We start from the raw sequence: 13420 nt of genomic DNA, 5'->3' as shown, positions 1-13420 counted from the left end.
TAGTGCCTGCCCCAGTGAATTCATAGATTATTTGAGAATCACATCATCAGTTATTAAGTTGGGGGAGAGAAGCATATGTAAATTGATTTTATATATATATATTTTTAAACTGAATATATTTTGTACCAGGATTCAAAAGATCCTGAAGATGAGAACCTTTGTAATGAACCATTTGTTGTAATTCTCACCCCCTTTGCATGGCACATTCACAACTTCTTAAAAGCAACAAATTCCAATAGTAACTGTGAAGGTACAGTTTTCTGATTATTAAACACTTAATAAGGGCCCCTTATTGTTTTGAGGCTACTGGGGACATTTACTTAATCAAACTCCCTTTCTGGCCTCTGACAATCAGTAGCCACTGTTGATAAGTCTGCAAATATGAGAGATAAACACTATGGAGGGAGAGAGTAAATGTCCTGGTACAATGAGGTATTTTCTGAGAGGAAATATTTCCCAGGCAGACTGGATTCTGGATGGGTTTTTCATTGGGCCTCACAGAAATTGCTAGGTCTTTGTATTATTATATTTCTCTTTCATTTCTTAGAATAAAGGTTGTAAGAGAGTTGGGATGCCTGGCTGGCTCAGTCAGTGGAGCATGCAACTCTTGATCTCGGGGTCATGAGTTCAAGTCCCATATGGGTGTAGAGCCTACTTGAAAAAAAAGTTGGGGCTGTCTGGGTGGTTCAGTTAAGTGTCCTATTCTTGATCTTGGCTCAGGTCTTGATCTCAGGGTTGTGAGTTTGAGCCCCACACTGGGCTCCACATTGGGTGTAGAGCCTACTTTAAAAAAAAAAAAAAAGATGCAAAAGGATCATCAACTTTCAGGGCTGTAGGGAGGGGAAGAAGCCACGAGTATTCTTTTGAAGAGTATTTGGTTTTGAGAAGCTGAAGGTCTGGGTGAATATTCTTGCTCAGGTACTTTAACTGAAAAACAGTGTGAATGCATAACAGATAAACTGAGGCCTGCACATCCACATGTGGCTTTACCCATAGGTAGTCATCCTGAGAGCCTGAATACTTACTGAGTGGAATCATCCCTGCTGACCGTTGGAGCTTATCTTTGGAAATTACCTTCATAGTTGGCAGCTGGATCCAACATTTCAGTTGGATTTGCCACACAAAGAGTTTCTGTTCTGTACCAGGTTTTATGCTAGGCCCTGGAGATTTGAAGATAATCAAGATGCAGTCTTTGTCCTTTAGAGCTGGCAGTGGGGATGGGGGACACAGAGAGGGTGAGACTGAAGGAAATAGAAACATAATGAACTATAATTACAAAACAAATGATGTAAAGCAGGTATAGACAAAATGGAACAAACAGTGTCTGCCTTTGGGGGACCATCAAAGAAGGATAGAAATTTGATTAAGGGAAAAGGCAGTAAAGTATCCTAAACACAGAATAGCTCAAGATGTGAATGCTAGGATGCAAGAACATGAATGTGAATGGCAGAAACAGAAAATAGATCAAGATGTGATTTAGAGCATTCCTTTGTTGCTGATGAGAGATAAAGGTTCTTTGGGGTCACCTTGTAGACAGCCATTCATTCCTTTAGTAAAAGTTTGTTGAAGGACTACAGTAGGCCAGGGACCTGTCTTGGTTCCCCTCATCCTTTGGAGCTGACAATAGCCAACTTTAACGATATGTGAGGACTTTGTGTTCCTGCCTTAGGACCTTTGCACATGTCTTCTTTCCACTCCCATCTCCAGTGTTATCCTTCCCTCCTCCTCTCTGCCTGTTAATTTATGTCATCCTTTTGTTTTTAATGTTTTATTTATTTTTGAGAGAGAGAGAGAGACAGCATGAACAGGGGAGGGGCAGAGAGAGAGAGAATCCGAAGCAGGCTCCAGGCTCCAGGCTGCCAGCACAGAGCCCAATGTGGGACTCGAACGCATGAACTGGGAGATCATGACCTGAGCTGAAGTTGGATGCTTAATCGACTGAGCCACCCAGGCACCCCTCGTATCCATCCTTTAGAGCTCAGTTTGAAAATTATTTCCCTAAGGAATGCTTGTTTGCTTTATCCCAACCCCATTTTCCTAGTTATGAACTTGATTTCTCCTTCATACCACTTGCCCCAATTATAATTAAAATAAGTATATTATAGTTTAATATCTATGTTAAATCTCTTTCTCATTTGCTGCTCTTTCCCCAGAATAGGGTTGGATACATAGTTGGCATAGAATAAATATTTTCTGAAAGAATGACTGAAGTGTGTCCATTGAATTTAGCAATAAGCAGTCACTTTGGCCCTTGGTGAGACAGTTTCAGAGAAATGGTGAGGGTGGAAGTCAGATTGCAACAGGTGGGAAGTTAGGAAATGAGAGCAGTGATGTGTAGACAGGTTTTTAATATGTGTGGCTGTGAAGGGGAAGAAGGGTGGTAGCTAGAGAAGAAAATGGAATCCAGATTTTTTTTTTAATGGGAAAGACTTGAACTAATTTAAATAATACTTGGAAGGAGCCAATGGGGAAGGGAGTAGTGGTAGAGATAATGGAAAGTGCACATCTTCTGAGAGGTGGGATAAGATGGAATCTATTACAGGAGTGCCATGCTAAACAATTGAGCCTTTTCTTCTGTGGACACTGGGGAGTCTGAGTGAGCCAGCTAAGACTGTGTGGTAGATAGGGAAAAGAAGCCAAAGACCTGAACTCAGGCTGTGGTGAAAGACAGGGAAGGATTAGAGAAACATTTGGAAGGTGGAACCAGGTGGGTATGAGAAAAGGGAGTAGGGGTCTTGATTTTGTGCTCCTGGAGCCTAGCACAAAGCAGATTCTAAGTAAGTGTTCATTCAGTGGCTTTGAGTTTCTCAAGACTTGGGAAAGGGCATGCTCTGGAGGGTGTGTCAATAACAAGTTACCTCAGATATCTTCATAGTGGAAAGTCCTGATCCTTTTTGAATTTTGTAAACAGCCAGAGGTCATCCAGGGCCAAAATGCTGAATTGTTGAGTAAGTGGGTGGTCAAGTTAGAGACCATTCCTTTCAGTTAAAAAGTAAAAATGAGAAATAAGATGTGGCTTAGAATAATGAGACTTGCTGGGGGTAGGACACAGCAGTTCACAAACTGACTCTAAAAACCCTTCCATGCAAGAGTTCCAAAAATGTTTCAGATCTGTACCTCTATAAGTTGGAAGTGTCTGACTCTTGGTTTCAGCTCAGGTTATGATCTCATGGTTCATGAGTTCAAGCCCCACATCAAGCTCTGCACTGATGGTGTGGAGTCTGCTTGGGATTCTCTCTCTCTTCCCTCTCTGTCTCTCTGCTCCTACGCTGCTTGCTCTCTCTCTCTCAAAAGAAATAAATAAACTTAAAAAAAACAACAACAACAACAAACTTGGAAGATTCATTTGGATGCCTGTCTTCATTGAAAACCTTCTTACTAATTCTTTGTCTCACCCACTGTCCATAACCCAATTTGAGTAAGTCTCTCAGACTTTGAACCTTGGACTTTGTGAGGATTATAGTGCACTCTCTGGTTACTACCATCCAAAAAACCAAAAAGACCCCTCTTGAGAGTCTGAGAATTTTAATTTTTTTTAAACCTTTTATTTATTTTAGAGAGACAGAGCCCCAGTGGAAGAGGGGCTGAGAGAGGGACACAGACTCTGAAGCAGGCTCCAGGCTCTGAGCTGTCAGCACAGAGCCCAACACGGGGCTTGAACTCAAAACTTGAGATCATGACCTGAGCTGAAGTTGGACACTTAACCAACTGAGCCACCCAGGTGCCCTGAGAGTCTGAGAACTTTAGATTCAGGTGATGATGGCATATATGTCCTATCACTATGGAACTGGGGGAGAGGAGCAGGTGGGTCGAGATTTTAAAGCCTTCTGCCAGCTTGTTTAACTTTCCTCTGGGGTGTAAGGACAGCTGCCTGTGTGTTCTGGCTACCCCAGAATGCTGCTGAGCAATCTTGAAGTGTCTGGAGATGTGCATTGTCTATTCATGACCCCTGTGCCTGTGAAACAGGGTTCAGTGACTGTCACCGTGCCTGTGGCAGTCTGGAGTTACCCAGAGAGAACAAAGCTGCATACACGGAGTGTACAAGGGAGTCTTGTAACAACCTTGTCCTGCTTTCTAGGGCTGAGTCAGGTACCATAGCTTGATCTCAGCTGCCTTCTTTATTTCAAGAAGTTGGCATCTGAGCCACAGCAGAAGTATTGTGTTTTGTCCCTTTTGGAGGGACATGGATTCACTCTGTGTTATTGCCCATGCTAGTCTCTCAGCCTATACAGCCTTTCTCCATCCTTTCTCAGCCCCTGGCAAATCTACTCCATCCTTCAAGGTTTAGCTCAAGTATTAGCTTCCTCTGCAAAGATTTTTCTGACTCCCCTAAGTGGAATGAGCAGAAATTAACATGGTGGAGTATAAAGAGCATGGGCTTTAGGATGAGTTGGGCCTGAGTTGGAATGCTAAATCTGTTGTGTGGCCTGTCACCCTCTAGCCCTAGGTTTGAGTTCTCCCACCCATTAAATGAATTTAATACCTCTTTCACAGGATTGTTTTGAGAATTAAATGCGATTGGGTCTGTGAAAGCAGCTAGTACAAGGCTTGGTATATAGGAGGTGTTCATTAAATGTTCTTTCCCTTCTATACCCATAATTTCTCTTAACTAAAATAGCACTTTGCTTCTACTAAGGGAAAAATTATAATGTGGAAGAAGGGTTCTTTTTCAGTGGATTTGCTCCTTGAAGAACAGAGATGATGTTATCCAGCAGTCTCCATCATAGAGCTTGGAGAGGACCCATGGGTCTGACAAGAGGACCTATGATGTTGGTTGAATGAATGAGCTCCTGGACTCAGTGATGGAATAGGAAAAGGGAATAACATGTTTAACCCAGAGAAGTTTTTGTGGGTGCTGGTTGAGAACAGTCATAGGAAGTCAAAAGAAAGAGACCTTGTTCATTTAATCTACTCAGAGCTATAATAAGCAAGGGCTGAAAGTTCTAGGTAAAGACAAGTTTTGTGGACAAAGGAATAATCGGAACCATTTCTAAAAAATGGAATGAGACTTACTTTTGAGGTCATGAATTCCCTGTCCCTGGGGAGATGAGCAAGCTGGATAAGTGCTTACCAAAGATCTTGTGGAGGCAGGAATTGTGTATTTAGCAGAGCACTGGACCACCCTTTCAATATAAGTCTGTTGACTCGGTCTTATTCAGCATGGTAGGAATCCCGTCCCTGTGCCCCCTGCTACCTCTCAACCTCCTGGTTTTGTGTGTAGGTGAAGATGCCTGGAGGTGTCGGGGCTGTGGGGACCACGTTGCTCCAAGCCAGAGGTGGTACAGGACTGTCAACGAAGCCTGGCACAGCTCTTGCTTCCGGTAAGTAGGTCTGTCCTCCTGTCTTTGCCAGCCACTACTTCGTGTTCTGGAAAATACAAAAACAAGCTTCTGACTTGAGAGTTTCCATTTTGGTATGGGTTGAGAGGACAGGGAAGAATGTGCCAAGGAAGAGCACATGAACAAATGGAAGAGCCACATGTGGGCCAGGTACAGCTAGAAATGGGGTAGGGGGATTGGAGCAGCCTTTTCCAGGGTATCCCAGCACCTTCACTTTACCAATGAGGAAACTGAGGCCCAGAAAGAATGACTTTCCCACAGCTACACTACTGATGACGCAGGTGCCTCAAGGGTTGTTCTTGAGTGCAGTTGGCAGAGCCAGCTCTTCACCACAGGATGCCTCCTAGTTTCCTGCTTTTTGTTATTTAACTTTATTATAGCTCTGAGATTATTGTTTGAAGGCAGCCCAGTTTCTTGAAAATAACAGAGACTTTAAAGTCAGATTTGTTCCTGTTGTCTGAGGCTCAGTTTCCTCATCAGGAAAACACGGATGTTAAAAATTTATCTCATAGATTTGTTAAGATAGAATGAAATCATATATGCCAAGGGCCTAGCACATGGTAGGCACCCACTGAATGGTTATTTCTTTCCCCTGTGAGATTGGAATCTTCAAGAGTGGGAGCTTGTCTGCATTCTCCAGAACATAAAACAGTGCCTGGCCTACAGTCATTCCACATCGGAGGCTGGGTGGGCATGTGTGCCCTCATGGTCTGAAGTAGTGGGGCTGTTGCTTACATCCTGAGAATGAGACAGACTGTAGACAGGCACCATGTGCTATAGATTCCAACTCCCACACACAGCTCTTGTTGCAAAGCATCCCCCGTGCTGATATCAAGTAATTTAATTGACCTTTAAGCACTTGCCTCCACCCGGGAACTATGTGGGGGGTTGGCCTGGAGAGCTCTGGCCTCTGGAAGAGTTGGAGAGGAACTAGCATTTTTTCTGCCCTTTCAGCTCTAATTCAGAGAGCTCTCCAGTCTTCTCTGTGGATCTAATTGCCTTGGTTCTTCCTTTTACCCTCAAGGAAGTTGATTCTTTACTTACTACCTTTATTTAGTAAGGATTAGAGCAGAATATCGGAGCTATAAGGGGACCCTACAGATAAAACCTTTGGCTACCACTTTCATTTAGAGCTGAAGCTAATCCTGATGAGTTCCCAGGCTGAGGCTCACCTTGGCACCTAACCCATAGGGTCATATTTATCCCTGCTGTTTTCCTATTTGTGTTAATATTTTCCATCCAAAATAAGCAGGACAGGGTAGAAGAAGCTAATTTTTTGAATTTCTGGATTCTCTTAACACCAGAGAACTTCAGAACCAGAAGGGACCACCTATTGTGTGACATAACCCCTTCATATCACAGTTGAGAGGCCTGAAACCAAAAAGACAAAAAGAGGTACAGAGACAGGTCATGGATGGTCAGAGTTGACCTTAGTACTGAATTCTTGCATCATGTGTGGGTCTGGTCAGATGCTAGCTTGTTAGGGAACATATTTGTGTGCATGTTGTGTGTGTGTCAGAGTGGGGGGTAGAGAGAAATATATGTGTAGAGAGAAAGAAGTAAGGCACGTTAACATGGTGGATGAGTGCAGGCTCTAGAAGGAGGCTGTCTGGTTTCAAATCCTGGCTTTGCAATTTATTAACTGTCCTTGGGTTGACTGCCTTGAGCTTTAGGCATCTCATCTATAAAATGGGGATAAGTACTCATCTCACAGGCTATCACAATTAAATGTAATAACCTAGATAAACTGTTCAGCATAGCACCTGACACATAGAATACCCATAATAATCCGTAGCTGTCACTTTATATTATATTGTGAGTGTGTGTCTATATACACCTATGTGCATGGATTTATTTCTCTTGTTACGCACCTCTTGGTCTTCTAATGTAGAGCCTCAGGGATTAAAGTTAACTTTGAACTACCTTGGCACAGTTACACCAAAGATCATGCCTGTGGGGGAAGTAGAACATCTGGAATAGGTCTCCCATTTATAGCTTTGTCTCAAGGACATAATCTGTCTAATCCAGCTTTATTTAAGGAGCACATTTCCTGATTCCTGAGCTTTCTCACGAAAACTGGATGACATGAAGTCCTCGGATGAAGCCTGGTAATTTGCCCTGGAGAGACTGGCTTCTTTGGAGCCAACTGACTTTTGTCCAGTTTGGAGGAAGATCTTCAGGGCTGAGAAGGACTGTATTTGTTTGTATTTGTTGTAAGGACCATGAGGCATCAGCCTGAATGGTCTTTGAAATTTTCTTTCATCCTAGCTCATCTGTGATTCTCTGATGAATTCAGAGTGTCTGGGCACAGGTCTGCTGAAAGTAGGACCCTCCCTCCATGCTACCCAAAGAAATTCATTTTTCGTGATTCCCTTCCAGCCTTGTTCTTACCCAGTTGAGTTAGTTACAATAAAGGAAATGACTTTTCTTTTCCCTTTCCCCCACACCTTTGTTTTCCTAGTCACAGGGTGGAGCTGGATATTCAATGAAGAAATTACTGGGGTGTGGCCCAAACTCTCCTCCCTTCTCCTTCTCCTTACATTACCCCATCCCCCCGCATCTGCAGCCACATCCGTAATCCTATCTCTGATAGCCTTCCGCCAGATTCTCAGGTGCCCCAGACAATAGGAAGCCACTGAAGGCTGGAACCTGGGACTGTACAGCAGAGGCCAGCTGACAAACCTCCTGGAAGTAGCCTAGTCTGTAACTGTGCTGGTACAGTTGGGTGCCTGGCCAGGATCCTTCTGATCCCTGGACACTTGGCTGACCAGCCCTCCTGCTTCCTCTCCTCAACCTTTGCAACAGGCCTATTTGGACTCTGTGTACCTCTGGCAATGCCATTGGTTCTAGAGTTGGGGCCATTCTCTCTGAAGCTCTCTGAAACTGGCTCCCCTCTCCATGGGGGAGGCCAGGAAAACAGCCAGACTACATGTTGTTTGTAGCTGAGGTCAAGTATGGAGCTGGCATCTTGTATAATGACTTGGCATGTTGGCAAACCTAAGAACCTTGACAAGCTTTCTGATGATTGTCCTTTCACCCTCATCAGAAGTGTTTAGCCAAGGAGGAGGGGTTGTGGGAAGAGGGAAAACTGCCTCTATTAATTAGTCTTTATTGTCCTTACTTGGGACTCTCTGACTTGACCTGGTTCCTAATAGCATTGTCAGAAGGAAAAACCCACCATCCTGAAGGCTCCTGGGAACTCTTCAAGGCCTCCTTTCTTGGGATCATGAACAGACTCTGAGCTTTCTCTTTTGAGAAGGGATTTCTTTTCTTATTTTATTTTATTTTTAACATTTATTTATTATTGAGACACAGAGAGACGCAGAGCGTGAGCAGGGGAGGGGTAGAGAGAGGGGGAGACACAGAATCTGAAGTAGGCTACAGGCTCTGAGCTATCAGCACAGAACCCAATGCGGAGCTCAAACTCACAAACTACGAGATCATGACCTGAGCTGAAGTCAGTCGCTCAACCAACTGAACCACCCAGGCGCCCCTTGAGAAGTGATTTCTAATGCCTATGTTCTGGAAAAGGAATAATACAGATAGAAAGCTGTTGTCACTTCATCAGGCAACAGACCATTTCCGCTAAATTTGTGATTCCAGGAAAGGCCGGTGAAGAAATTATACACGTAGCCACCAGAGACTGTGGTGTAATAGGCTGGGTGACGACAGGGTATCTTCTGTGATGCTGCAAGCCATGCTCATTTTCTTACCTACACCCCCATCTAAACAAGCATGGTGCATCATAATTATAGTAAGAACTACCATTTTTTGAGTGTTTACTATGTACCAGACACTGTCCTAAGCATTTCACATTTGTATCATCTAACTTAATTCTTATAACAACCTGATAACTGTAGTACTGGTCATACATATTTTACAAATAGGGAAATGAAAGTTACTTGCTCACAGTCATAGAGCTAGTAAGTAGCATAGCTGAGATTTGAACCCAGGTGTTCTGACTCCTTGCTTACAAGAATGAATCTCTTTACATTCCTGAATATGGCCAGGTTGTTTAACCTCCCTGAGGCTCAGTTTCCTCTTCTGTAGCTTCAGAGTAAAAACACTCACCCTGCTTGCCACACACAGGTGGTGTCAGATAACATTGAAGGCTATTGATTCAAAAGCTTTATGAACTCTCAAATGTTAACAAAAGTGCCGATACATTTCTCCTGGGTCTCTGGCTCCTGCTGGGGGAGTCCGTGGAGCAACCCTGCCATCTGCTGTTGTAATGTTGTTGTTGCTGCCGCATTTACTGACCCAAGCCTTTGATTCTAGTTGGCTTATTTGTCTACTTTATCTCTAAGGAAGAGCCAGCCAGCAACTCATTAAGGCTGGCAGTTAAACGGACTAGGGCCTGCCTGACAGAGGACAAACAGCTGGGCCTTCCTCTGCCCCCACAAACAACTCCAGCGTGAACACGGAGTGGGACTTCTAGTATATAGCAGCAGTATGTTACCTTCAGCATGCCTTAATACTGCTCTGTTCTTTGGGAAGAGAGAACTAAGATCCCAGAGAAGCCCCACAGCTGCTGTCTGGGGCAGAGATGAAGAGGGGTAGGGTGGAGCCAGTAATGGAAGACAGATATTTATTAAGCATTGTATTGAGAGTTTCACTTAGATTATCTGATTCAACCCTCACAATAACTCTACAACTGCATTTTACACAAAAACAGGAAGGTCCAGAAAGGTAGAGGAACTTGCTCAGGGTCACCCAGAGCTAACATTTGAACTCAGGTCTCCCTGACTCTGAAGAGGGTCTTCTCTCCACTAGGACTCCCCAGAAAGAATAGTAGACTTAGAGTCAGAAGAGCTGAATTTGGGTCTTAGCTGAGCCAGGCTGGCTGTAACTGTGGGCAAGTTCCTTTGCCACTGTGAACTTCAATTCCTCATCTATGAGATATAGTAAAAGTAATCCACCTCATGAACTTGTGAGGATCAAGGCGGTAATGGATAAGAAGGCACTCTGAGGGGCACCTGAGTGGCTCAGTTGGTTAAGCATCTGACTCTTGATTTCAGCTCAGGTCAGGATCTCACAAAAGAAAGCACTCTGAAAACATGAGGATGGTGTAATGTGAAGGGTTAGCAGTGAGCAGCACATGGGAATTTTGTGCTGCTTACGTTACCAGTTCACGTATAATTTTGAGCATCATTTGCTATATCAAAGGCACCAAATTAGATGCTGTTGGGGATACAGATTTAACATACTGGCCTGGTCTCCTAACTGGCTCCCTCAGACAGCTGAAAAACAGTAATAATGTGGAGCAGTCCTAATAGTGGGCTCTAGTGTGACTTTTATTCTCATTCCCCTGAAACAGTGTTCCCTTAGTAACTTTCCAGGGGACAGCCACATCAGTCCATCCACTGGCCACTCTTCAGTCTTCATCTTGTATGACCTTCCAAGTTACACTAGAGGTTAGTAGAGAAAAGTGAGCAAGATTTTGGGAGTCAACCTGTTTGAGTTTCCATCCCAGTTTCTCTTGAGTCAGCTGACCTTGAGTTTCTTTCCACAGTTTCCTCATCTATAAAAGGGGAAGTAAAATGCTTCCCACCTGAAAAGGTTGTTGTGCAGCATTAAATTTGATCATGTATTCAAAGCCCTTAGCACAGTGCCTGGCCATAATTAGGACTTAACAGATGTTAGCATTTATTATTATGTTAGTATTTTTGTCACTCTTGAAACATTCTCTTCCCTCGACTTCCATGACATCCATACTCTCCTGCTTCCCCCCCCCCCCACACACACACACTTTTCTGGTCATTCCAGTTTACTTATCCTCTATCTAGCTCTGAAATGTTGCTGTTCCTCCAGGCACACTCTGTTTCTCCCTAGGCAATCTCACCCACACCCATGGCTTCCTCCACACACTGATGACTCCAAAGTTTGTATCTACAATCCAAACCTTTCCACTGGGCTCTTGTCCTGTCTATCCTACTATGAGCCTCTCCTGCCCATTTGAATGTCTTCCAGGCATCCCAGATCCAGCTGGACTTTCATTCTTCCTCCCCAGATTAGCTTCTCTTCAGTATAACCTGTCTCATTGAATGGCATGACCATCCACCCCACTGCCTAAGCCAGAACCTGGAAGTGCTTCTTGATACCTCTTCTCTCTCATCCCCAATATCCACACCTGTCAGTTTTATCTCTAGGTTATATTTTGAATGCGTCCATTTCTTTCCATTTCTCCTACTACCACCCTATTCCAGGCTATTATCGTCTCTCACCTGGGTGACTAAAGTAGCCTTCTAATTGCATAGTCACTTGCACCACCCAATCCATTCTCCACAGAGCGGCCAGAATGAGTGACCTTAAAAAAAAATCTGAGCACGTCACACTGTCATCTCTCCATCCTTATATGCATCCATGATTTTGCAGTGCTCTTGGATAAAAACCAGTCCCTAATGTGGCCTACAGAGCCCCTTGTGGCCTGGCCTCTCCCCATAGCCTCCTGCTCACTCTACTTCAGTCTCACTGCTCCTCCTCACAGGGTCCAAAACACACCCTGCTTCCTTCTGACAGCCTTCTGTTCCCACTGTTCTCTCTGCCTGGAATGCCCTCTCACTCTCTTTTGGCCTAATTAACTCTTGCTCATCCTTCAGATCTTTACCTGAATGTCTCAAAGAAATAGTTATAGAATAGGTCATGACCCCCTGTTTTATGCTTTCATAGACCTTCCCTTTGATGCTTTTTTTTTGTGGTTTTAATTTTACATTTATTCATTTGATCATCTCCTTAATAACATCCTGAGACCTCTAATATTCTGTAAGTATAACCTGATCACGGACCATGGGACATTTTGCCCTTCATTGTGTCACCACTGAGCACATCATTGGCATGTGAGGGATATTTGTTGAATGAGTTGCCAGGGTGGCCAAGAGACATGATGTAAGCAAGGCCTTTCCCTGCCCTTCCTCTTCCCCACATCCTTTCCTTAGCAGCCACTGAGTCTGCAGTTACTGTAAGTGGCAGAGAGGAATTGGTTCTAGACATTGGGTTGTTTTGGAAAGTTGCCTGCGATGTTGAAGTGAGAAGTTAAAGCTTTGTCTTCTGCCCCCAAAGGAGCCAGAGATGATGACCCAGGAATCCTGTTCAGCAGCAGGTCTTGAGCTGTGCTTCTTTGTAGGTACCAGCCAGACAGAAACAAATTGTGAAGAGAAAGGCAGTAGAGGGAAGAAAGAGCCCAACTACTCTAGACGGAACTAATTATGAATTGAAATCTGACAAGTTTCAGTTCTAATTGTAAGTTTTTTTATTTTTTAAATTTTAGAAATCTTTGAAAGATGATATTAGCTAAAGATGTACGTTAAGTATAGAGTGGAAAAAATGGAATATTTACATAATATCTTTTACTTATGGGTGATTTGGGGCAGGGAGGGGGTGAATAGGTTGGTGATTCCCCAAGAAGTTGGAAATGAAGTTTGTCCTCTGGGGGGTTAAACTAGTCAGATCTACATGTAATAGGAACAGTATCATGTGGTAGTTAAGAGCACAGACTCAAGAACCAGATTGCTTGGGTTCGAATTCTGATTCTGTCATTTATTGCTTGTGTACATTGGGCAAGTTACTTACCCTTTTTGTGCTTCATTTCCTCATCTGTAAAACGAAGATACTAACCTTTTGTCTAGTTCCTAATATTATTATGAGGGGTAAATGAATGAAGTCCTGTGTAGTATTGGGTAAGAACAGGGCTTCACGTGCAGTGAGCACTCATGAGTATTAGCCATTTATTATTAGCTACTAGGGAGCCAAATGTCTCCCAGAGCAGAATAATATGTGAATTGGTGATTGTTATATATCTGAAGAAGTAATTATTTTTTTTTCAATTAAAAATTATTTTATTCAGGGCGCCTCGGTGGCTCAGCTGGTTAGGCATCCAACTTCAGCTCAGGTCATGATCCTATGGTTTGTGAGTTCAAGCCCTGCATCGGGCTCTGTGCTGACAACTCAGAGCCTAGAGCCTGCTGTGGACTGTGTCTCCCTCTCTCTCTGCCCCTCCCCAACTCACACTCTGTCTCTGTCTGTCTGTCTGTCTGTCTCTCTTTCTCTCTCTCTCTCAAAAATAAATTAATACTTAAAAAAAA

At 43.6% G+C, this 13420-nt stretch overlaps 1 protein-coding gene across 3 annotated transcripts in view; it reads left to right on the top strand.

Annotated features, from left to right (window-relative positions):
- The window catches only part of LIMK2 (LIM domain kinase 2), a 59987-nt gene that overhangs the window by 6645 nt on the left and 39922 nt on the right, over positions 1-13420 (top strand). The window contains exons 1-2 of one of the 3 annotated variants that reach the window (XM_060612656.2): positions 5222-5321; positions 12463-12578. The exons of 1 other annotated variant lie outside the window; for it this stretch is intronic. Coding sequence is in view for 1 of the 2 variants with exons in the window: in XM_060612653.3 (XP_060468636.1) it covers positions 5222-5321 (100 nt within the window). In the remaining variant the exon portion in view is untranslated. Of the gene's footprint in view, positions 1-5221; positions 5322-12462; positions 12579-13420 lie in introns of those variants that run through there. One more of the 3 variants, XM_060612653.3, reaches the window with a different exon arrangement.

This window comes from Panthera onca, chromosome D3 (genome assembly GCF_046562875.1).
Source record: "Panthera onca isolate mPanOnc1 chromosome D3, mPanOnc1 haplotype 2, whole genome shotgun sequence".
Lineage (NCBI taxonomy): Eukaryota > Metazoa > Chordata > Mammalia > Carnivora > Felidae > Panthera > Panthera onca.
The sequence above is the reverse complement of the archived record's forward strand: the minus strand, read 5'-3'. Positions and strand labels throughout refer to the sequence as shown.